The sequence below is a fragment of the Muscardinus avellanarius genome (assembly GCF_963383645.1).
Source record: "Muscardinus avellanarius genome assembly, chromosome: 21".
Taxonomy (NCBI): Eukaryota; Metazoa; Chordata; class Mammalia; order Rodentia; family Gliridae; genus Muscardinus; species Muscardinus avellanarius.
In genome coordinates, this window is record NC_137807.1 from 14,310,081 (window position 1) to 14,336,308 (window position 26,228).

General features: G+C 44.6%; 1 protein-coding gene across 5 annotated transcripts in view; it reads left to right on the forward strand.

The window, feature by feature from the left end:
- Positions 1 to 6,041: 6,041 nt before the first annotated feature.
- The window catches only part of RNF10 (ring finger protein 10), a gene marked incomplete at both ends in the record, with an annotated part of 63,435 nt that continues 43,248 nt past the window's right edge, over positions 6,042 to 26,228 (forward strand). For all 5 annotated transcript variants that reach the window (XM_080717614.1, XM_080717615.1, XM_080717613.1 and 2 more), the window contains 2 exons: positions 6,042 to 6,198; positions 22,812 to 23,008. In XM_080717614.1, coding sequence (XP_080573740.1) covers positions 6,042 to 6,198; positions 22,812 to 23,008 — 354 coding nt within the window. The remainder of the gene's footprint in view (positions 6,199 to 22,811; positions 23,009 to 26,228) is intronic.

The following is a 26,228-nucleotide window of genomic DNA, read 5'->3' on the forward strand; positions in this document are numbered from 1 at the left end:
GTACCAAAAAATAAAAATTAAAAAATAAATTAAAAAAAGTAGTGAGACTGCTGCGCACGGTGGCAGACACTTGTAATCCCAGCATTTGGGAGGCTGAGACAGGAGGATCGCGGTTCAAGGACAGCCTCAGCTACTCAGTGAGGCCCTTTGCAACTCAGTGAGACCCGGTTTCAAAATAAAGAATTAGCCGGGCGTGGTGGCGCATGCTTGTAATCCCCGCGCTTGGGAGGCGGAGACAGGAGGATCGCGCAGGTTCGAAGCCAGCCGTGCTGGCTTAGGAGACCCTGTTTCCAAAAATAAAATAGGTCTGGGAGTGTAGTCCGGAGATAGACGGGCTTCCAGGAACCCCAGTACCACCAATAAATAAATAAATAAATAAATAAATAAATAATTAAAAAAAAAAACAGGCCTGGGGGTATAGCTCAGAGGTAGAATGCTCCTGAGTTCCATCCCCAATACAATAAAAAAAAAAAAAAAGTCGCGATACTCAGCAACCTAGGGAGACCCTGTTTCAGAAACAAAATCTACGCCGGGCGCGGTGGCGCGCGCTTGTAAGCCCCGCGCTTGGGAGGCGGAGACCGGAGGATCGTGCAGGTTCGAAGCCAGACGCGCTGGCTTCAGAGACCCTGTTTCTAGATAAAATATAAAATAAGTCTGGGAGAGTAGCCCAGAAGTAGAAGAGTTCCATCCCTAGTACCACCAAAAAAAATAAAGAGAGAGAGAAAGTGGAGGTTGTTGAGTTTTGCTTGAATTTCTGTATGTTTCTGCTTTAATTCCTTTTTAAAATGTATATTTTCTGTAAATATTTCACAAGGAAAAAGCGCCAAGGATTCAAAGCAACTATTTTGAAAAAGACGACTCTTCCTGGTTTAATATAGCCTGGCATATGGACACCTACTGCACTGGGGTTTCTCTTTCCCTCTCTTTTATTTTTATGAATGATGGGAAAAAAAGATTCATCCACATACTCAGAATTCTCTTGTCTTAGCTGGGCGTGGTGGTGCTCGCTTGTAATCCTAGTACTTGGGAGGCCGAGACAGGAGGATCACAGATTAGAGGCCAGCCTCAGCTACTTGTGAGGCCCTCCACAACTTAGTGAAACCCTGTTTCAAAATAAAAAATAGGGCAGGGAGTGTAGCTTGGAAGTAGATTGTCCAGTATTGCAAAAATAAAAGATTTTTACTATATTTTCCACATATAGTTATATATAAGAATATTCTCTACATATAGTTAAGAATACAACTCAGGATTTGGGGCTGTTCCTTCTGGATTAGTTCCCAGACTAATAGTATGTAGTTATTCTCTCTCTCTCTCTCTATCTCTCTCTCTCTCTCTCTCTCTCTCTCTCTCTCTCTCTCTCTCTTTTGTGGTACTGGGGTGGAACCCAAGGACTTTTCTACCTCCGGGATATATTGCCAGACCTATCTTTGGAAACAGGGTCTCACTAAGTTGCTGAGAGCCTCACTAAGTAGCTGAGGCTGGCTTCGAACCTGCGCGATCCTCCTGTCTCAGCCTCCCAAGCGCGGGGATTACAAGCGTGCGCCAGCTTAGTTATTCTCTATCTTCAGTATATTTACATAAAAGTTTTATATACCATATGCTGACTAGTAAGAAAGCAAGAAAATTTTAGAGAATAATTCATTTTTTGCCGGGCGTGGTGGCGCACGCTTGTAATCCCCGCGCTTGGGAGGCTGAGACAGGAGGATCGCGCAGGTTCGAAGCCAGCCTCAGCTACTTAGTGAGGCTCTCAGCAACTTAGTGAGACCCTGTTTCAAATAAAATATAAAATAGATCTGGGAGTATAGCCCGGAGGTAGAAAGCCTCTGGGTTCCACCCCCAGTACTACCAAAAAAAAAAAAAAAGAATAATTCATTTTTTTCTTAGTACTACAGATTGAATATAGGGCCTCTTAATTCATTGATAATTGATATACTACTGGCTATGTCCCTAGGCCTTTAAAAAAGTATTTCTTTAATTTTGAGAGAGGGTCTTCCTAAATTGCCCAAGCTGGCCTCAAACTTGTGATTCTCCTGTGTCAGTCTCCCAAGTAGCTGGAACTACAAGTGTAAACCACTATACTATGCCCAACCATTCATTCATTCTCCTTTGCTTTTTTTTTTCAGGTCTGGGGATGGAACTCAGGGGCATTTGACTCCTGAACTACACCCCCTGCCCTGTTCTTTTATTCTTTTATTATTTTTTTTAATTGAAACAGGGTCTTACTAAGTTGCGGAGGGCCTCAGTAAGTAGCTGAGGCTGTCCGCTAACTGCGATCCTCCGGTCTCAGCCTCCCAAATGCTGGGATTACAAGCGTGCGCCACCATGCCCGGTTGTATTTTTTAATCTTTATTTTGAAACAGGGTCTAAGTTGTGGAGGGCCTCACTAAGTAGCTGAGGCTGTCTGTGAACCGCGATCCTCGATCCTCAGGTCTCAGCCTCCCAAATGCTAGGATTAAATTGCTGAGGCTGGCAGTGAACCCCAAATCCTCCAGTCTCAGCTTCCCAAGTACTGGGATCATAGACATGTGCAACCATACCTGGCTCAAAATGTTTGAGGAAGCCAGGCATAGTGTCCCACATTTTTAATCCCACTACTTGGGAGACTAAGACAGAAGGACCACAGGTTGGAGGACAGGCTCAGCAAGTAGTGAGACTTACATCAACCTAGTAAGAGCCTATTTCTTTCTTTCTTTTTCTTTTTTTTGGGGGGGACTGGGGTTCCTGGAAGCCCTTCTACCCCCGGGCTACACTCCCAGACCTACTTTTACATTTTTATTTGGAAACAGGGTCTCCTAAGCCAGCACGCGTGGCTGGCTTCAAACCTGTGCGATCCTCCTGTCTCTGCCTCCCAAGAGCGGGGATTACAAGTGTGCGCCACCATGCCTGGTTTAAGCGCCTATTTCTAAATAAAAATAAAAGACAGGGCTGGGAGTGTAGCTCGGTGGTAGAATGCTCCTGTGCTCAATCCTCAGTACCCCACACACACAAAAAGAAAAAGTATGGAATATTGTTGTAAAACACCTATTGAGTTAGGTTAAATGTAAGAAATGTAAGGTACTGTATTTGTTACTACTTTTTTTTTTTCCCCGCGGGTCTTAGGATAGAACCCAGGGGCATTTGACCTCTGAGCTACACCCCCTGCCCTGTTTTTTATTCTTTATTTTGAAACAGGGTCTCACTAAGTTGTGGAGGACCTCACTAAATAGCTGAGGCTCTCTGACCACGATCCTCTGGTCTCAGCCTCCCAAATACTGGGATTACAAGCAGCGTGCGCCACCACGCCCGGCTTCATTGTTACAACAGAAAAATGGCATAGATTTATTGGTATTAAATACTAGGATAAAAACCATATCAAAGGAATTTATAAAATTATGAGTTCCACAAGTATTTCAATGTTTGGCTGCATTGTTATTAGTATCTATTATTATTACATATATTATAAGTATACTAAGAAGGTGTGGGGAGCTCCAGGCCTGTAATTCCAACTATAAAAAAATCTCAGAGCCGGGCGTGGTGGCACACGCTTGTAATCCCCGCGCTTGGGAGGCGGAGACAGGCGGATCGCGCAGGTTTGAAGCCAGCCGTGCTGGCGTAAGAGACCCTGTTTCAAAAATATAAAATAGGTCTGGGAGTATAGCCCGGAGGTAGAAGGGCTTCCAGGAACCCCAGTACCACCAAAAAAAAAAAAAAAAAAAAAAAAAAAAAATCTCAGAGCTGGGCCTGATGGCACTTGCTTGTAATCCCAGTATTCGGGAGGCTGAGACCGGAGGATCGTGGTTCATGGACAGCTTCAGCTATTTAGGCCCTCTGCAACTTAGAGAGACCCTGTTTCAAAATAAAGAATACAGCCGGACGTGGTGGTGCACACTTGTAATCCCAGCAACTGGGAGGCTGAGACCTGAGGATCGCGGTTTCGCAGACAGCCTCAGCTACTTAGTGAGACCCTGTTTCAAAATAAAGAATAAAAATAGGGCAGGGGATGTAGCTTGGAGGTCAAATGCCCCTGGATTTTATCTCCAGACGCGCAAAAATAAATAAATAAATAAATAAATAAATAAATAATACAAAATAGGGTCAGGCATGGTGGCGCACGCTTGTAATCCCAGCATTCAGGAGGTGGAGACCAGAAGATCATGGTTCTCAGACAGCCTCAGCTACTTAGTGAGGCCCTCCGCAACTTCAGTGAGACCCTGTTACAAAATAAAGAATAAAAAATAGGGCAGGGGGTGTAGCTCGGAGGTAAAATGCCCCTGGGTTCCATCCCCAGAACCGCAAAAATAAAATAAAATAAAATAAAATAAAATAAAAATACAAGATAGGGCGGGGAGCTGGCCATGGTGACACACGCTTGTAATCCTAGCATTTGGGAGGCTGAGACCAGAGGATCGCGGTTTGCCGACAGTCTCAGCTACTTAGTGAGGTCTGTTGCAACTCAGTGAGACCCTGTTTCAAAATAAATAATAAAAAATAGGGCAGGGGGGGTGTAGCCCAGAGGTTGAATGCCCTTGGGCTTCATCCCCGGACCCACGCCCACACATAAAAATAAATAAGTAAAGAAACAAAGAAAGAAAGAGAGAGAAAGAAAGAAAGAAACTTCCAGCAGGAGGATCACAAGTTTGAGGCCAGTTTGGGAATTCTGGGATACTCTGTTCTCAAAATAGAAAATAAAAGGATGCAGGTGTAGTTAAGTTTGTAGAGGGCCCCTAGGTTCAATACTTGGTACTATCACACACACAAAAAGAAATAAAAAAGATAACTGCAAGACAGATGTAATACCAGTACTTGAGAGGTTGAGACAGGAGGATCACAGGTTCAAAGCCAGCCTCAGCATCCTTATGAGGTCCTTTGCAACTCAATGAGACCCTGTTTCTTTTCTTTTCTTTTTCTTTATTTTTTTGTGGTATTAGGAATGGAACCCAGGGACATTCTACCTCCGAGCTACACCCCCCAGCCCTATTTTTTATTATTTATTTTGAAACTGGGTCTCATTGAGTTTCAACGGACCTAAGTAGCTGAGGCTGTCCGAGAATCCCGATCCTCAGGTCTCAGACTCCTGAATGCTGGGATTACAAGCGTGCACCACCACGCGCGGCTAGAGACTCTGTTTCAAAATAAAAAATAAACCAGGTGTGGTAGCGCACGCTTGTAATTCCAGTACTTGGGAGGCAGAGACGGGTGGGTCGCAGGTTGGAAGGCAGCCTCCGCAGTTTAGTGAGGCTCTCAGCAATTTGATGAGATCCTTTTTCCTTTTTCCAAATAAAATATAAAATAGGTCTGGGGGTATAGCCCAGAGGTAGAAGGCCTCTGGGTTCCATCCTCAGTATCACCAAAAAAAAAAAAAAAAAAAAAAAAAAAAAAAAAAAAATTAAACAGGGCTGGGGGTGTGGCTCCGGGCTAGAAGCTCCAGGGTGCAATCTGAAAGAAGGGAGGGAGGCTAGAAGGAAGGAAACTACAAGTCCCACAGCCCCACGCGCCTTTTCGGCGTGGCGGAGAAGCCACCGGACCCGGATGTAGGTAAAAAACTATAACTCCCAGAGTGCCTCGCTCCGGCGTCTGTGCTATATATATAGTCCATCCGGGTTCTTCGAGATGCTGTTTGGCGACTCGTCGCCATTCCCGGAGCTGCTCGGCCTCGGCCCGGAGGCGAGTGTCGGTCGCCGTGTCGGAGACACCTGTCCCCGACACCCAGACAGCCAGCCCTCTCTCCTGCCCCGCGGCGGGAGAGTGCGTCCGGCCGGCCGGCGGGGCCCGCTCACCCCTCGCCTCCCCTTCCCCGCAGCCTCCGCCCCGCCAGGCCCGGCCCGGACCCGAGCCCCGCCAGGCCTCCACCTCCTGTTGGGTCAGCGCCGCCGGGCCCCACAGCCCCGCCGACCGCTTCTCCGCCCAGTTTGAGAAGCCGAGGAAGGAAACAGGGAAAAATGTCGCCATGAAGGCCGAGAAACGCTGCCGCCGCCGACCCCCGCCGGCCCTGAACGCCATGAGCCTGGGTCCCCGCCGCGCCCGCTCCGCTCCGACCGCCGCCGCCGCCGAGGCCCCCGTTGATGCCGCAGAGCTCTCCCAGCGCCGCCGCCACCGCCTCCGACATGGACAAGAACAGCGGCCCCAACAGCTCCTCCGCCTCCTCGGGCAGCAGCAAAGGGCAGCAGCCGCCCCGCTCCGCCTCGGCCGGGCCGGCCGGCGAGTCTAAACCCAAGAGCGGTAAGCGCTCGCCCGGGTCACCCGGGGACCGGCCGACCGTGTCGGCCGCGGTGGTTCCTGACGCCCCCTTCCCGCGGCGCCCCTTACTTCCAGTTAAGTCCATTAGCACCGGGCCGCGAGCTCAACGGGAATCCTTGCGTTGATACTCGAAACAGCTGGTGAAATAGTTTTCTTATCCCCATTTTGCAGACAAGGGAGCTGAGGTTCAGGAAGGATAAGGTCATCCAGCCTGTTAAGTGCCTCGTAGTGGGCACGTACCTTGTTTGTCTGATCAGTCCACATGTTAGAACTCGGTTTGTTCTGGCCTTTAAATGTTGATCTAGCATTAGCTAGCGTTCGCGTTTAAACAAGAGAGGGTGGGGCCCAAGGGCTTTTCAGACTATTTAATAACCTGGCCTCGGATCTAGTCTTCTGTTGGGACTCATCTTTGAATGGGTTTGTTCTGTGCAATAGTAACTACAAGTGCCGACTCCGGATTCAGTCGTTTTAGGTCCAGACTTGAGTGAATGTCCGAGATTCCATATTTGGAAGGGTGGGACTAATATTAGACTTAAAAAAAAAGTGAACTAAGCTTAGAAGAGTAGCTGACAGCTGTTAATGCACCAAAAACATTACACCTATATTTCTTACACATTAGGCTCCATAGTGTGTGTGCTCGTGGGGTGACTGGGGGATTGAGCGTAGGCTTTCTACCCCTGAGCTCCATCCCCTGCCTCTTCTGAGTTCTATTTTGAGACAGGTTTTCAGTAAGTTGATCAAGCTGGCCTCAACGCTTTGTCTACTCCTGCCTCGGCCTCCTAAACAGCTGGGATTACCGGAGCAGGATTACAGATGTGAGGTATAATATTACTCTAACAGGGAAGATTTCCGCAATCATGCTTCTTAGTATTGTTTTTTCCATGATGAGAATAGCTGCCATTTATTGAGAGCTTACCACACATCAAGTACTGGGCAGAGCTTTTACTTATATTAACCTGCCTGGGTGAAATTGTTCATATTTAAAGAAGGAACAAACAGAGGGTGGAATGTTAAGAGTTGGCATTCTAGCCGGGCGTGGTGGCGCAGGTTTGTAATCTCCGCGCTTAGGAGGCTGAGACAGGAGGATCGCTTGGGTTCGAAGCCAGCCTCAGCTACTTAGTGAGACTCTCAGCAACTTAGTGAGACCCTGTTTCCAAATAAAATATTTAAAAAATAGGTCTGGGAGTATAGCCTGGGGGTAGAACGTCTCTGTGTTCCACCCCCAGTACCACCAAAAAAAAAAAAAAAAAGAGAGTTGACATTCTGGATTTCAAATGCGCTGTGTGTGTGTGTGTGTGTGTGTGTGTAGAGTGAAACCAGGGGCATTCTACCTCTGAGCTACACCACCAGGCCTATTTTATTTTTATTTGGAAGTGGCCTCACTAGGTTAATGAATCTCATTACTTGCTGAGACTGCCCTCAAACCTTTGATCCTCCTGTCTCAGCCTCCCAAGTACTAGGATTATAGACCTGCAAATTCTGTGTATTAATTTTGCTGTCTTTTGTATTTTCATTATGTTAACAGTGATAGGAAGGTGTTTTGGGGGTGTGGCAAAGGGAAACATTTGGGGTTTCTAAATGTAGAGATCCATTTGCTTAGTATTTAAGATGAAAAACTATGGCTAAATCGGGTGTGGTGGCGTAGAGTTTGTAATCCCAGTACTTGAGAGGCAGAGAAAGGAGGCTAGCAGGTTTGCAGCCAGCCTCAGCTGTTTAGTGAGGCACTTTGCAACTTAGACCCTGTTTCAAAAGAATAAAAAAAAGGGTTTGGGCTGAATCTCCGAAGTAGAATGCCCTGGCTTCAATCCCCACTATGACAAAAAACAAACAAACAAACAAACAAACAAACAAACAAAAAAACTACAGCTAAATTAAAAGCAAACTGTAAATCTTACTGACTTGAGTTCAGAGTTTACTATCTGGGTACAATAAAGCTTGTTTACAAGGTTGCCTGAGGACTTATAGTAATAGCTTATGGAACTCAGGTGGAGACTAGTTAGTTGTTTACATGATACACAAGTGCTTTAAATATCTAAGCAAGGATTAATGTGAACTCTTAGGCCAAGTCAGAAATGTAGACTAATTTTGGGGTTTTACACATGTATATCTTTATAGATCTTTTTTGTTTTTTGCGGTTCTGGGGATTGAAGGGGGGGGAGGGAATTCTACCTCTAAGATACACCCTCAGCCCTATTTTTTTTTTTTTTAATTTTTTTTTTTTTTTTTTTTTTTTTGGTGGTACTGGGGTTCCTGGAAGCCCTTCTTCCTCCGGGCTACACTCCCAGACCTATTTTATATTTTTGAAACAGGGTCTCTTACGCCAGCAAGGCTGGCTTCGAACCTGCGCGATCCTCCTGTCTCCGCCTCCCAAGCGCGGGGATTACAAGCGTGCGCCACCACGCCCGGCTTTTTTTTTAATTTTTAACAGTCTCATTAGTTGTAGAGGGCCTCACTGGTAGCTAAGGCTGGCTGCGAACCTGCCATCCTTCTGTCTCAGCCTACCAAGTACTAGATCCCTTTAAAGACAGAGAATAGTCAGTTCTCTTTGCTGGAGTTTGAATTGTTTTAGAGTGGTCTTAATATTTCTCAAGGCAGTTGATAAATAGCCTTACTTTTTTACACATTATTTTCAATTGTAAAGGTTTAGCTTTACAACTATCTGAATTCTCAGTTTTTCTAGGGACATTCTTTAAGCTGCTAATGTACATTCATGAGTCATCTGCAACAAATATCTTACGTTTATTCCGTAGTAAACTGGGTTAGAGCTTGTGACAAAGAAACTGAGGTGTTTAAGCCGGGCGCTTGTAATCCCAGTGTTCTGGAGGCTGAGACAGGAGGATCACACGGATTCGAAGCCAGCCTCAGCTATTTAGTGAGGCTCTTAGCAACTTAGTGAGGCCCAGTTTCTAAATAAAGTATAAAAAAAGGTCTGGGAAAGCCGGGCGTGGTGGCGCACGCTTGTAATCCCCGCACTTGGGAGGCTGAGACAGGAGGATCGCACGGGTTCGAAGCCAGCCTCAGCTACTTAGTGAGGCTCTCGGCAACTTAGTGAGACCCTGTTTCCAAATAAAATATAAAAAAGGTCTGGGAGTATAGCCCGGAGGTAGAAAGCCTCTGGGTTCCACCCCCAGTACCACCAAAAAAAAAAGGTCTGGGAATATAGCCCAGAGGTAGAAAAGCCCGTGGGAGGAAAAAAACTGAGGTGTTTTAAGACATTTTGCTTGTGTCCTTTACATTGAGTCTGCTGTTTAGGGGAACAGATTATTGATCAATATGTTACAGAATTCTGCTGTAGTTTGACCAAAAGCAAATAATTGTCCATGTTAACATTTTGGACTTTTTTTTATTATGGTACTGGGGATGGAACCCAGGGGCATTCTACCTCTGAGCTACCCCCAGCCCTATTTTTTTATTCTTTATTTTGCAACCGGGTCTCACTGAGTTGCAAAGGGCTTCACTTAAGTAGCTGAGGCTGTCTGTGAACTGCGATCCTCTCTGGTCTTAGCCTCCCAAATCCTGGGATTACAAGCATGTGCCATCATGCCCAGCTAGCATTTTGGACTTAGATAGAATATGGTTTAGTTTCTCTTTATTATTTTATTTATTTATTTATTTTTGCACTGCTGGAACCCAGGGGTTATTTTACCTCTGAACTACACCCCCAGCCCTATTTATTTATTTATTTATTTATTTATTTATTTATTTTGATACTGTGAATGGAGCACAGACATTCTACCTACAGCTACACCCCTAGCCCTATCTTTTTTTTTTTTTTTTTTTTTTTTTGCAGGTCTGGGGATGGAACCCAGGGGCATTCGACTTCCAAGCTACATCCCCTGCCCAATTTTTTATTCATATTTTGAAACCGGGTCTTACTGAGTTGCAGAGGGCCTCACTAAGTAGCTGAGGCTGTCCGCAAACTGTGATCCTGAGACCAGAGGTCTCAGCTTTTCCGAATACTGGTATTACAAACATGCGCCATCATGCCCGGCTCCTTGCCCTATTTTTTATTCTTTATTTTGAGACAGGGTCTCACTAAGTAGCTGAGGCTGTTCATGAACCCTGATCCTCCAGTCTCAGCCTCCCAATGCTGGGATTACAAGCCAGCACCACCACGCCTGGATTTTTTTTTTTTTAATTATTTATTTTGAAACAGGATCTCACTGAGTTGCAAAGGACCTCATTAAGTAGCTGAGGTTGTCCTTGAACTGTGATCCTCCTGTTTCAGCCTTCTGAATGCTGGAATTACAAGCATGGGCCACCATGACTGGCTTCCAGCCCTATATTTTATTCTTTATTTTGAAATGGTCTCAACGAGTTGCAAAGGGCTTCACTACGTTGCTGAGGCTGTCTTCAAACCGTGATCCTCCTATCTCAAGCATATGCCACAACGCCTGCCTTAGTTTCTCACTTTATAAAGTGACTTTATTTTTATATATTTGTTTATTTATGGTACTGTAGGTGGAAACAGGGGTATTCTATCTCTGAACTATACCCCCAGCCCTCTTTATTATTTATTTATTTAAGCTACAGCCCCTGCCCTATTTTTATTCTTTTTTTTTTTTTGTAGTACTGGGGGTGGAACCCAGGGGCTTTTCTACCTATCTCTGGGCTATACTCCCAGACCTATTTTTTTTTTTTTTTTTTTTTTTAATTTGGAAACAGGGTCCCTTAAGCCAGCGAGGCTGGCTTCGAACCTGTGCGATCCTCCTGTCTCAGCCTCCCAAGCATGGGGATTACAAGCATGCGCCACCTTGCCTGGCCCAGACCTATATTTTATATTTGGAAACACGGTCTCATTAAGTTGCTGAGAGCTTCACAAAGTAGTTAAGGCTGGCTTCAAATCTGTGCGATCCTCCTGTCTCAGTCTCCCAAGTGCTGGGATTACAATATTCTTTATTTTTTGAAATAGGGTCTCACTAAGTTATGGAGTATCTCACTAAATAGCTGTGGCGATCCGTGAACCGCGATAGACTGGTCTCAGCCTCCCAAATGCTGGGATTACAAGTGTGCGCCTTCATGCCTGGCTTATTCCTTATTTTGAAATAGGATCTCACTGAGTTGCAGAGGGCCTCACTAAGTGGCTAAGGCTGTCTGCGAACTGTAATCCTCCTGTTTCAGCCTCCCAAATGCTGGTATTACAAGTGTGTGCCACCACGCCTGGCTGAGTGATTTTTTAAAATATGGTTAAATAGTATAAAGTGCACTTAGAATACTTTATTTTTTCCCTATTTATTTATATGTTCGGTACTGGGATGGAACCCAGGGGCATTCTACCTCCAAGCTACACCCCTAGCCCTAGTTTCAATTATTTATTTTGAAACAGGGTCTCACTGAGTTGTGGAGGGCCTCACTAAGTAGCTGAGGCTGTCCTCGAACCGCAGTCTTCCTGTCTCAGCCTCCGAAATGCTGGGATTACAGGTCTGTGCCACCATGCCCGATTTGGATAATTTTTATTTATTTTTGTGTATCACTGGGGGCATTGAACCCAGGGGCATTCTACCTCTGAGCTACACCCTCAGTTCGATTTTTTTTTCTTTATTATTATTTTTTGGTGGTACTGGGGTTCCTGGAAACCCCTCTACCTCCGGGATACACTCCCAGACCTATTTTATATTTTTTAATTTGGAAACAGGGTCTCTTAAGCCAGTGAGGCTGGCTTTGAACAGTGCGATCCTCCTGTCTCCGCCTCCCAAGCGCGGGGATTACAAGCGTGCGCCACCACGCCCGGCTTATTCTTTATTTTGAAACAGGATTTCACTAAATTTCAGAGGGGCTTGCAAGTTGCTGAGGCTGACCACGAACCTTAGATCCTCCTGTCTCAGCCTCCCAAGTACTTGGATTACAAGGGTGTGCTGGCATGCCCAGCTGGCTAATTTTTAAAGTTGAACTAAATGCCTTAACATGTGGGGCCAACAAGGAGGTGTCTGTAATCTCAGCAGCTTGGGAGGCAGAGGCAGTGGGCTAACAAGTTTGAGGCCAACTTGGGCACAGCAAGATCCTGTCTCAATAGCTGAGTACTGTGGCTCATAGGGAATTACCACCAGTACTGCCCCCCAGAAGACCCTGTCTCAAAAAAAATGGGATTGAAGGCATGGCTTGGAGTAGAATGCCTGTGGAATCACTTCCAATCACCAGACCCCCCCCACACACACACAAAAAAAAATTGCAGCTAAAACCATTGCTGCTACAACAATATTCAGGACTTCTCATACAGTGACTCTTGATGTGGTTGTGTATGGGATTCCGCATAATTTTGCAAGAGTTTCTGGGAAGCTGTCAACACCTGGTGTAGTTGTTTCTGCTAGAAATTGTTGAAGCCAGGTGAGGTGCGCTTGCTTGCTTATAATTCCAGCATTTGGGAGGCCGAGACAGGATTGTGGTTTGCTGATGGACTCAGCTACTTTAGTGAGTTCCTTTGCAACTCAGTGAGACCCTGTTACCAAATAAAAATAAAAAATAAGACTGGGGTGTCCTTGGGTTCCATCCTCAGTATTGCCAAAAAAAAGAAAGTGTTGAAAGGATTTTGAATTTCAGACTGACTTGAAGAACGGGAAGGGTAAAGTGAAAATATATAGCTTGCCATTCTTTTTATCAAGGTAAAAGGAACAAGTTTTGCCAGGTGTGGTGGTGGCCTCTTGTAATGCCAGCATTTGGGAGGCTGAGACAGGATCGCACAGGTTCGAAGCCAGCCTCAGCTACTTAGGGTCTCAGCAACTTAGTGAGACCCTGTATCCAAATAAATTATAAAATAGGGCTGGGGGTGTAGCCCAGAGGTAGCCCCTGGGTTCCACCCTCCAGTACCACCCAAAAAAAAAAAAAAAAAAGGGCTAGGGATGTAGCTTGGAAGTAGAATGCCCCTAGGTTCAATTCCTAATACCACAAAACAAGTTAAGTGCTTAAATATTTAATTTTCTTCTCTCCCTTTCCTACCTCATGTGAGGAAAAACTCTGGTTTCTATGCTCTAAACTGTCTTAAGACTTAAATGGTCATTTGCTTCCTGGCTACCTGATTTAATACACTTGAGTCTTTGTTTCTGTGGCTGGCTTGTCTTCATTTGTACACAGGAAACATGTAAATTTACCTAGTGGGATTTTCTTGATCTTTCCAGCCATCTGTGGCATGCCATAGTTTCTTTACCTTGGCTAATTACTTCAGACATTTACCTGGATGTGTTCCTACAGCTTTATTTTAATAGGACTTAGATGCAGTTTTTAGAACAATTTAATGGTGAAGAGCTCATGAATATAGCCCAAAAGAGAGATGATATGGGGGGGGGATCATTAGGAAAAGTAGAGCCAGGCGTGGTGGCGCAGGCTTGTAATCCAGCATTTGGGAGGCTGAGACCAGGGATCGCGGTTTGTGGACAGCCTCAGGTACTTAGTGAGGCCCTCCGCAACTTAGACCCTGTTTCAAAATAAAGGAAACAAAATAGGGCAGGAGGTGTAACTCAGAGGTCAAATGCCCCTGTGTTCCATCCCCAGACCCACAAAGAAAAAAAAAAAATGGAGAAAGTAAGATGAGGCAAAAGGGAGGCTAGGTAATTTATAGGAAAACAGTTGACCGTGCCTAGGAACTAGGCTCTTACCCCATCTCCTGGACAGATGATACCACCACGGAGGTTAAGGGAAGGTCAGGTATTATGAAGCAGTTATTTTGGGGTTGGTGACATGAAGCACTGTCTTGACACTTCCTGTTATTCCAGTATCAGAAGTTAGGTTACTAGGTAATCTGCTCTGAAGAACGCCTTTGAACTGTAATGGGCCTGGAGGTGTAGGTGTAGGTGTGTGTGTGTGTGTGTGTGTGTGTGTGTGTGTGTGTGTGTTACTGGGGATTAAATTCAGGGACACTATTTTTTGCAGTACTGGTGTTTGAACCCAGGGGCATTCTACCTCTGAGCTACACCCGCAATCCTGTTTTTTTTTTTCCCCCCACCAGTACTGGGAACGGAATCCAGGGGCATTTTACCTCCAAGCTATACCCCCAGCTCCATTTTTTTTATTATCTATTTTGAACCCGTCTCACTGAGTTGCAAAGGGCCCCATTAAGTAGCGGAGGCTCTTCGTGAACTACAATCATCCTGCCTCATCATCCCAAATGCTGGGATTATAAGTGTGTGCCACCACACCCAGTTTATTTTTATTTTTGAAACAGTGTCTTGCTAGGTTGATGAGTCTCGGAAATTGCTGAGGCTGTCCTTGAACCTACAGTCCTTTTTTTCTCAGCCATTCTAAGTAATGGGATTATAGGCCTGCCTGTGCCACCATTCCTGGCACTGGATCTGGAGGTTGTTTTATTTTATTTTTGGTACTGGGGATGGAACCCAAGGATGTTCTTCCGAGCTACATCCCCAGTCTTTTTTTAAATTATTATTATTATGATGATTTTTTTTGTGTGGTACTGGGTATGGAACCCCAGGGCATTCTACCACTAAGCTACACCCCCAGTCCTATTTTTTATTTTTATTTTTGAAACAGGGTCTCACTGAGTTGCAAAGCACCTTGCTAAGTAGCTGAGGCTGTCATTGAACCGTGATCCTCCTGTCTCAGCCTCGCAAATGCCAGGATTACAAGCATGCACCATGACGCCTGGCCTTTTTTTGGGGTGGGTTGGAATTGGGAATGGAACCCAAGAGTGCTGCACGTGCAAGGAGGTGCTTTGCCACTGAGTTACAATCTAGCCCTCAAGGATCTGGAGGTTTAATGGCCCTGAAAGTTGAGGTGATTTGAAGCCTTCAGTAAAACCACTTAAGAGAAGTTACAAGAATTTTAGGATCTAATGGTTGAAGTTTGGTTTATTATGTGGCTTAGCATGTTGGTAGTTTAGTGGGTGTTTTTATTTGTGTATGTGTGTGGTACTGGGAATTGACCCAAGGGCATTCTACCTCTGAGCTGTACCCCAATTCTATTTTATTTTTTTTGTGTGGTTACACTGGTGGTTGAACTCAGAGCACTCTACCTCTGAGCTACATCCTTAGCCCAATTTATTCTATTTTATTTATTTATCTATTATTTATTTATTGTACTAGGGATGAAACCCAGGGGCAGGGGTTTCTTTTTTTTTTGCCGGTCTGGGGATGGAACCCAGGGGCATTTGACCTCTGAGCTACACCCCCTGCCCTAGTTTTTATTCTTTAATTTGAAACAGGGTCTCACTGAGTTGTAGAGGGCCTCACTAAGTAGCTGAGGCTGTCCGCGAACCGCGATCCTCCAGTCTCAGCCTCCCGAATTCTGGGTTTACAAGCGTGCGCCACCATGCCCGGCACAGTTTGTACTTTTTTTTTTTTTTTTTGGTGGTGGTACTGGGGTTCCTGGAAGCCCTTCTATCTCTGGGCTACACTCCCAGACCTATTTTATACATTTTTGTTTGGAAACAGGGTCTCTTAAGCCAGCATGGCTGGCTTCGAACCTGCGCGGTCCTCTTGTCTCTGCTTCCCAAGCGCGGGGATTACAAGTGTGCACCACCACACCCAGCTTTTATTCTTTATTTTGAAACAGGGTTTCACTGAGTTGCAGGGGGCGTCACTAAGTAGCTGAGGCTGTCTGAGAACTGCTATCCTCCTGTCTCAGCCTCCTGACTGCTGGGATTACAAGTGAGCCACCATACCTGGCTATTTTATTCTTTATTTTATTTTTTATTATTTTTTTTTGGTGGTACTAGGGGTGGAACCCAGGGGCTTTCTACCTCCAGGCTATACTCCCAGCCCTATTTTATATTTCATTTGAAAACAGAGTCTCACTAAGTTGCTGAGAGCCTCACTAAGTAGCTGAGGCTGGCTTCAAACATGTGTGATCCTCCTGTCTCAGCCTCCCAAGCACTGGGATACAAGCTTGTGCCACCACGCCTGGTTTATTCTTTATTTTGAAACCTGGTCTTAATAAGTTGCAGAGGCTAGTGGATTCTCTTGACAGGAGTAATGTATTTATTAATAATATGCTTTCAAACCAAAGCAACTTTGTGCTAGTCACTATCATAGGCATTTTCCAGAAGTTTTCTCTTAATTCTAATTATTGTATGAGGAAAGAGCTTAGAATATTAGCCTTGTTTTACTGATAGTCAAGCCCAGGCTTAGAGGTGTTAAGATATTTTGAAGTAATTCTTAGGAAGTCTTAGGTTAATATGCTTTGTATAATAAACTCACTTAGCAGCAGGTAACTTATTGGCACAAGTACCTTCTTCCTTTCATCCAGAATTACTAATCTGAGGTAAGGCCAGTTGTTGCTCCTGTGGAGGTGCTTGTCATCCACTCTGGGTGATGAGTAAGCAGTTTGCTTGTGATTACAGCATGAATCAGCAGCAGAAACTTCCTGGCTGGTATTCTGACCTCTAGGTTGTGCCACCCTTTAGAACTAGAGCTGGAAATGTTGATGCTAAATAATTAAACTAAAGAACTTGCCGGGAGTGGTGGCGCACGCTTGTAATCTCAGCATTTGGGAGGCTGAGGCCGGAGGATCATGGTTCGCAGACAGCCTCACCTTAGTGAGACCCTGTTTTTTTTTTTTTTTTTTTTTTTTTTTTTTTTTTTGTGGTACTGGAGGCGGAACCCAGAGGCTTTCTACCTCCGGGCTATACTCCCAGACCAATTTTCTATTTTATTTGGAAACAGGGTCTCACTAAGTTGCTGAGAGCCTCAGTAAGTAGCTAAGGCTGGCTTCGAACCTGTGCGATCCTCCTGTCTCAGCCTCCCAAGCGCAGGGATTACAAGTGTGCACCACCACGCCCGGCGAGACCCTGTTTTGAAATAAAGAATTAAAAAATATGGCTGGGGATATTGCTCTGAGGTACAATGCCCCTGGGTTCCTAACTCAGTACCGCAGAAAACCAAAAGACAAAACTTGTGGCCCTTAATTTGGAAATGGGGGAGGAGACTGAACCATGCCTACTATTACTTGGCAGAGACTTTCCTATTGGGGAAATGCAGAATAACTAAGATACTGGATTAAGATTTTTTTCTTTTTTGGTGGTACTGGGGTTCCTAGAAACCCTTCTACCTCTGGGCTACACTCCCAGACCTATTTTATATTTTATTTGGAAACCGGGTATCACTAAGTTGCTGAGAGCCTCACTAAGTAGCTGAGGCTGGCTTCGAATCTGCGTAATCCTCCTGTCTCAGCCTCCCAAGCGTAGGGATTACATGCGTGTGCCACCACGCCTGGCATTATTTTTTGTTTTTTGAAACAGGATCTCACTCAGTTCCAAAGGGCCTCACTAAGTAGTAGCTGAGGCTGTCCGCGAGCCCTGATCCTTCTGTCTCTACCTCCCAAATGCTGGGATTACAAGCGTGTGCCACCACACCCAGCTCCTATTTCTTTTTTTTTGAAACAGGGTCTCACTGAGTTGCAGAGGGCCTCACTAGATAGCTGAGGTTGGCAGTGAACCTGTGATCCTTGTGTCTCAGCCTTCTAGTATTGGGATTACAAGTGTGCACCACCACTCTGGACTAGATTACGGCTGGATGTGATGACACACACTTGGGATCCCAGTACTTTGCTTGGTAATTTCAGTACTTCAGATTCTGAGATGGGAGAATCCCAGATTCAAGGCCAGCTGCAGCAATTTAGCAAGATCTTGTTTCAAAATAAATTGGGCTGGGGGTGTAGCTCAGAGGTAGAATGCCTTTTAGTTCAATTCCCAATACCACAAACAAAAGTACCTGGGAATTATAGGCATGTGCCATTGCACCTGGCTTGAGGACTTTTTTTCTTTTCTTTTTTCTTTTTTTCTTTTTGTGGTATGGAGGGGGTTTGAACCCAGAGGAATTCTACCTTCGAGGTGTACCCCTAGCCTGATTATATTTCTTATTTGGAAGTAGGGTCTCACTAAGTAGCTGAGGCTGGCTTCAAACCTGGAATACTCCTGTCTCAGCTTCCCAAGTACTGGGATTATATAAGCACGTGCCACCACGCCTGGCTTCTTTTTGGTTTTTAAAGTCTGGATTGGGCCCTTGGGTCCTGGGCATTCATCATCTTAAAACTGTGAAAGTGACTGATGTACAGCCAGGATTGAGACCATTATGCTGAGACCTCAGACTTCATTATAGCCAAGTGTGATGGTGCATACTTGAACACTTGAGACGAGAGGAGCACAGGTTTGGGGACAGCCTCAGCAAATACTGAAATTCTCATTAAACTAGCAAGACCCTGTTAAAAAATAGAAATAAAAGAAATAAAACAGGATTGGGAGTGTATCTTGGAGGTAGAATGCTCCTGGGTTCAATCCTCAGTACCACGATTAAAAAAAAAAAAACAAAAAAACTTTAAAAGAAACAAAGACCAGAGAGAAACAAAACTTGATCATAGATGTTTTTCTCAGGACCCCCTCTCCAATTTAAAATAGATCATTTTAGCTTGTTCCCGTGGCTCGTGCCTATAATCCCAGTACTTGGGAGCTGAGACAGGATTGCAGATTCTAGACCAGGCTCAGTTATTTAGCAAGGCCAGTAACTTAGAATCTGTAAATACAAAAAAAACCTCAGGTTTGGTGGCACTCACCTGTAATTTCAGTACTTAGACTGAGGCAGGAGGATCACAGGTACAGCTTTAGTGAGACTCTCAGCAACCTAGTAAGACCCTGTTTCAAAATAAAATTACAAATAAAATAGGGCTGGAAGTATAGCCCAGAGGTAGAAGCCTCTGGGTTCAATCCGATGCTCACGCACACACATATGAAATAGTTTGTTTCACTGCTCCTATCAGAGGTTGAAGGTTGAATTCTGTCCCCAAGTTATTCACATATATATCATGGCATGTTGTCTATAAAACATCCCCCAAAATAGTAGTTTTATCTCTGGGTCCCAGGCGGGACAGTTCCTTCAATCCTTAGCTGCCTGGATTTGGAGATAAGAGCCAGTCTGTCTTGAGAGGTCAGGCCTGCACTCTTAGGTAAGTGGAGAGGAGAGAGTTGACTTTTTTTTTTGGTCCTGGGGTGGAACCCAGGGGCTTTCTACCTCCGGCTCTCCTCCCGGACCTATTTTATACTTTATTTGGAAACAGGGTCTCACTAAGTTGCTGAGAGCCTCACTAAGTAGCTGAGGCTGGCTTCGAACCTGCGTGATCCTCCTGTGTCAGCCTCCCAAGCGCGGAGATTATAAGCGTGTGCTACCACACCCGGCTTTATTCTTTATTTTGAAACAGGATCTCACTGAGTTGCAAAAGTCTCACTAAGTGGCTGAGGCTGTCCGCAAACTGAGATCCTCCTGTCTCCGCCTCCCAAATGCTAGGATTGCAAGCATACACCACCATGCCCAGCTGAGAGTTGATTTTAACAACTAAAACCATCCATTATATGGTTAGGTGTTGTAATCAGATTTAGAAATGACCAGCTCACTGTTGACCAGAGAGCAGTTCTGTAAGCATTATGAAATAAATGGTTACCTTGCCAGTTTGGTAATAAGTGAAGAAATAGAAAACAGCCCTCTTGCTGAGTGTTAGTTTATTTTCATAAGCCCTTGCAGTATAGAATATGACTTTACCTTATACAAAGCATAAGGTACCTCTCTTGAGGACACCCCCCCCCCTTTGTTTTGGTACTAGGAATTGAACCCAGGGCCATTCTACCACTGAGCTATACCCCCCAACCTTTTTTTTGAAACGGGGTCTTGCTAAGTTGAGGCTGGGTTTGAACCTACAGTCCTCCTGTCTTAGCCTCCAAAGAGGTGGATGCTCTGCCCCCATCCACCTTTTTCTTTTTTTTTTTAAATGGTGCTAGGAATCAAATCTAGGGCCTCAACTATACCAGTCAAGTGCTCTACTGCTTGAGCTACATCCACAGAAAGGTGACTTTCTTAAAAACAAGTCAGGCCGGGCGTGGTGGCGCATGTTTGTCATCCTAGCATTCAGAAAGCTAAGACCAGAGGATCGTGGTTCTCAGACAGCCTCAGTGACTCAGTGAGGCCCTCCTCAATTTAGTAAGACCTCCTTGTTTCAGAATAAAGAATACGAAATAGGGCAGGAGGTGTAGCTTGAAGGTCAAATGCCCCTGGGTTCCATTTCCAGACTTGGGGGAAAAATACAAGAGTCAGAGGCAAGATCATTCTGAAATAGCCCTGGATAATAAGATTTGGAGCTATATTTTTTTTTTTTTTTTTTTTTTTTGGCAGGTTTGGGGATGGAACCCAGAGGCATTTGACCTCCGAGCTACACCCCCTGCCCAATTTTTTATTCTTTATTTTGAAACCGGGTCTCACTGAGTTGCAGAGGGCCTCACTATGTAGCTGAGACTGTCCGAGAACTGTGATCCTCGGGCCTCAGCCTCCCAAATGCTGGGATTACAAGTGTGTGCCACCATGCCCAGCTATATTTTCTTTTTATTTCTTTGTTTTCTTTTTCTATGCTGGGAATTGAACTCAAGGCTTTCTGCATGCCAGACTGCTACCACTGACCTATACCAGCTTCTTTTTGTGTGTGTGCTACTAGGGATTGAACCCAGGGGCATTCTACCTCTGAGATACACCCTCAGCCCTTTTTTTTTTTTTTTTTTTTTGTGGTACTGGGGATGGAACCCCAGGGGTATTCTACCTCTGAGCTACCTACCCTGCCCTATTTTTTTATTCTTTATTTTGAAACAGTATTAGTGAGTTACAAAGGGCCTCACTAGCCGGGCGTGGTGGCGCATGCTTGTAATCCCAGCGCTTGGGAGGCTGAGACAGGAGGATCGCACAGGTTCGAAGCCAGCCTCAGCTACTTAGTGAGGCTTTCAGTAACTTAGTCTGGGAGTATAGCCTGGAGGTAGAAAGCCTCTGGGTTCCACCCCCAGTACCACCAAAAAAACAAAAACAAAAACAAACAAAAAAACAAAGGGCCTCACTTAGTAACTGAGGCTGTCCTTGAACCATGATCCTCCTGTCTCAGCCTCCCAAATATGCTGGGATGATTATAAGTGTGTTCCACCACACCTGGCTTTTTTTTTTTTTTTTTTTTTTTTTTAAAAAGAGGGTCTCGCTAAGTTGTGGAAGGCCTTACTAAGCTGAGACTGGCCAGGAACCTGCGATTCTCCTGTCTCAGCCTCCCAAATACTGGGATTATAAGCATTTGCCACCATACCCAGCTCATACTTTGAAACGGTCCTGCTACATTGCAGAGGCTGCCTTGAACCTGAAATTCTTCTTTCTCAGCCTCCCAGGTACTTGAATTCCATGCACCACCATGCCTGGTTCTGGCTCGTGTTCTTAGAGCACAGCTTTTGTCAGTTGAGTAGCTCCTCAGAAACCTTGTTTTGTTTTAAGTTAGGGTGTGACTCAGTGATAGAATGCCTGTGTAGTGTGTGAGAGGTCTTGGGTTCACTCTGGCACTACACACACACACACACACACACACACACACACACACACACACACGGCATACTTAACTAGGTGTGGTGGCATGTGCCTATATTCTTAACTGTGTGGGAGAATTGCTTGAATCTAGGAGTTTGAGGCTAGCCTAGGCAACATTGCAAGACTTGCCTCAAGGAAACTAAAACAAAACATTATTTTCTCTGAATACATTCTATAGCTTCAGCCAACTCCTTGCAGTACAGGAGTTCTGACTCTGCTGTAGTCTTCTGTCCTGCCTGCAGTTAAAACGCTTTTTCTTAATGTAGAATGGCTGTACCCTTTCCTATTACTGTATCTGAATTTATTTTTACAAGAGCAGTGCTTATGTTTGTAAAAAGATATTGTAAACTAAGAATATTTGTGGTTTGATGTATAATGTATTTTTCTTTAGCAAGGGGCCCCTTAGGCTTCATCAGTAAAAAACAGCAAAAAACCAAAACCTTCCTTTTTGTGGATTGTCTTGCTTGAAGCACTAACGCCAGCCTAAACCTAGATTTCTTGGAGGTCATGAAAAGACCTATTTTCCCTTTTTATTTATTTATTTTTGCGGTACTGGGGATGGAACCCAGGGGCATTCTACCCTCTTGAGCTACACCCCCAGCCCTATTTTTTATTCTTTATTTTTTTGAGGGTCTAAGGATGGAACCCAGGGGCACTCGCCCTCCAAGCTACACCCCCTGCCCTATTTTTTATTTATTTTGAAACCGGTCTCAGTGAGTTGCAGAGGGCCTCACTTAAGTATCTGAGGCTGTCCGCGAACCTCTGGTCTCAGCCTCCCGAAGGCTGGGATTACAAATGTGAGCTACCACGCCCGGCTCTTTATTCTTTACTTTGAGACTGGGTCCCACTGAGTTGCAAAGGGCCTCACTAAGTAGCTGAGGCTGTCTGAACAATGATCCTCCTGTCTCAGCCTCCCGAATGCTGGGATTACAAGTGTGCGCCACCACGCTTGGCTCCATTTTTTCCTTATTTAATCAGTTTTTCTTTTTTCTTTCTTTCTTTTTTTTTTTTTTTTTGGTGGTACTGGGGTTCCTGGAAGCCCTTCTACCTCCGGGCTACACTCCCAGACCTATTTTTACATTTTTATTTGGAAACAGGGTCTCCTAAGCCAGCGCACGCGGCTGGATTCGAACCTGCGCGATCCTCCTGTCTCTGCCTCCCAAGCGCAGGGATTACAAGCATGCGCCACCACGCCCGGCTTTAATCAGTTTTTCTGAGAGATAGAAACAAATTGGCCAAGTTATATTGTTTTAACTAATTATCTTGTTTTTCTTGTTTCAGATGGAAAGAACTCAAGTGGATCCAAGCGTTATAATCGCAAGCGTGAACCTTCCTACCCCAAAAATGAAAATTTTAGCAACCAGTCCCGTCGCTCCAATTCACAGAAAAGCAAAACTTTTAATAAGATGCCTCCTCAAAGGGGCGGCGGCAGCAGCAAACTCTTTAGCTCTTCTTTTAATGGTGGAAGACGAGATGAGGTATGGAATTGGAAGATGTCCTTTCTAGAACATAAACTGGCATTGGATTTTTTACTTTGCAGTTTCGTAGCTGAGGAAGGGGGAACAAAAGGTAGCAGAATGGATAACTAAAACTATCTCGAGTAATTAGGTTAACTAGTTTTGTTTCTCTTTTGGTACTGGGGTTCCTGGAAACCCCTTCTACCTACGTCTGGGCTATACTCACAGACCTATTTTTTATATTTTTATTTGGAAACAGGGTCTCTTAAGCCAGCATGGCTGGCTTTGAACCTGCGCGATCAACCTGTCTCCGGCTCCCAAGCGTGGGGATTACAAGCGTGTGCCACCATGCCCGGCTTGTTTTTATTTTCTTTCCTCTGAAGGTTATGAAAAATTTTTTGGAGGAAGATATCATGGGTTGTGAGAAATTATCACTATTTTGCGTAATTATATTTCTTTTTTGTTGTTGTTGTTTTGTTTTTTTTGGTGGTACTAGGGGTGGAACCCAGAGGCTTTCTACCTCCAGGCTATACTCCCAGACCTTTTTATATTTTATTTGGAAACAGGGTCTCACTAAGTTGCTGAGAGCCCCACTAAGTAGCTGAGGCTGGCTTCAAACCTGTGCGATCCTCCTGTCTCAGCCTCCCAAGCGCGGGGATGACAAGCGTGCACCACCATGCTCGGCTTGCGTAATTATATTTCTATAGTCCATTTATTCTCATTCTTTTTCTTTCTTTCTTTTCTTTTCTTTGCGCAGTACTGGGGATTGAACCCAGGGGCATTACACCTCCGAGCTACACTTCCATCTCTATTTTTTATATTTATTTTGAAACAGGGTTTCACTAAGTTGTGGAGGCCTCACTAAGTAGCTGGCCACGAACCTGTGATTGTCCTGTGTCACCCTCCCGAGTACTAGAATTAGAAGTGTGCGCCACCACACCCAGCCCCTTTATTCTCATTCTTGAGTTTTAGGTACCCTTTGGAGCATTAATAAAATGACATTAATTAGTGATGTTTGCCATTATAGTATCTAGCGAAATATAAGATGCTTATATTTTTAGTCTTGAGTATCTTACTTTTTAGGAGTTTCTTTTTTTTTTATTTTTTATTTTTGCAGTACTGGGGATGGAACCCAGGGACATTCTACCTCCGAGTGACACCCCCAGCCTATTTTTTAATCTTTGTTTTGAAACTGGGTCTCACTGAGTGCAAAGGACCTCATTAAGTAGCCGAGGCTGGCCACGAACCACGATCCTCCTGTCTTAGCCTCCCAAATGCCAGGGTTACAGCTTGTGCCACCATATCCGACTAGGAGTTTCTTAATAACTGCATTAAAAACTTACTTATGATCTGGGTATGGGGGCACTCACCTGTAATCCCAGTACTTGGGATGCTGAGACAGGATCTTAGGTTTGATACCAGCCTCAGAAACTTGTCGAGACTCTCAGCAACTTAGTGAGCCCCCCCCCCTTTTTTTTTTGGCAGTGCTAGGGATGGAACCCAGGGACATCCAAGCTACACCCTCACCCTATTTTTTATTATTCATTTTGAAACAGGGCCTCACTGAGTTGCAAAGGGCCTCCCAAGTGCTAGGATTACAAGCGTGTGCCACCATACTCGGCTGAGTAAAGCACACACATACCTATATACCCCCAACAATTTATGTACAAGGGTGTTAACTAATTGTTGGTAGACATAACTTTTAGGAAACAACCTGAATATGCTTATCAACAATACTGGCAAAATTTATTATTCTGCTGTTTGAATCTCTTAATGTAACCATTATAGAATAAGATTTAGTGGATATACTCATGGGAATTTTCTTATTCAAAGCCCATGTGGGGGTGTGGTAGCACATGCTTGTAATTCCAGTATTTGGGAGGCTGAGACAGAAGTATTGTGGGTTCTCGGCTAGCCTAGGCTACTTAGTGAGGTCCTCCACAATTTAGTGAGACTCTGTTTCAAAAAAGAATAAAAAATAGGGCTGGGGTGTAGCTTGGAGGTAGAATGCCCCTGGATTTAATCCCCAATACTGCAAAAAATGAAAACTCTCATTCATCAAAAATGTAGTCCTAAACCGGGCGTGGTGGCGCACGCTTGTAATCCCAGCATTTGGGAGGCTGAGACCGGAGGATCGCGGTTCACGGACAGCCTCGGCTACTTAGTGAGGCCCTCTGCAACTCAGTGAGACCCTGTTTCAAAATAAAGAATAAAATTTGGGCAGGGGGTATAGCTTGGAGGTCAAATGCCTCTGGGTTCCATCCCCAGACAGGCAAAAAAAAAAAGAAAAAAAGAAAAAAAATGTAGTCCTTACCTACTTTGCACCAAATACCATTTAGGAGTTTGAAATACAGCATTAAACAGAACATTGTCTTTGTTTTTTAGGAGCTTATATTTTCACTTGGAGAGACAATATACCAGTATATAGTCTGATGATAAGTACTTACTGGATTAAAAATGCAGATCCAGAGAAGAAATGATGAGCAACAAGTAGTACAGTATTAGAAGGTGGCTAATGGGGTTGGGCGTGCTGGATACTATGATACCAGTACTTGGGAGACTGAGGATTTAGCTCAGCAGTAGAAGACTTGCTTGGCATGAATGAGGCCCTGTCAAAAAGAAAGAAAAATAGTTGTAGGTGCCCAAATATTTGTGCATAAAGATATACCCACAGTTTTTATCAGAACATCATCACTTTTTTTCTGCATAGTTTCTCCTTAGTTATCGACCTTAGACTGTAGAAGTTGTAGGACTTTGCAGGGTCAGACAGGAAGCCTAGATTCATCTCCAAGTTGTACTTGGAAAGGGACTCTATGTCACAGGATGGGGCCCTATGCTCCCTGTGCCTCTTGAACAGAGCCCACAGAGCTCAAGGAGACTAGCCTACAGGGTGTCCATGTTAGAGTGTTATTTTGTTACAGTAAAAAGTTAAAATCTGTGTCATTACTGTAGACAGTATGATATGCACATATTTTGTAATGGTACATTACCATTTAAAGTGATGGCATATAGCCGGGCATGGTGGCGCACACTTGTAATCCCCGCGCTTGGGAGGCTGAGACAGGAGGATCAAAGCCAGCCTCAGGTACTTAGTGAGGCTCTCAGCAACTTAGTGAGACCCTGTTTCCAAATAAAATATAAAAAAGGTCTGGGAGTATAGCCCGGAGGTAGAAAGCCCCTGGGTTCCAACCCCAGTACCACCAAAAACAAACAAAAAAATAAATAAATAAAGTGATGGCAT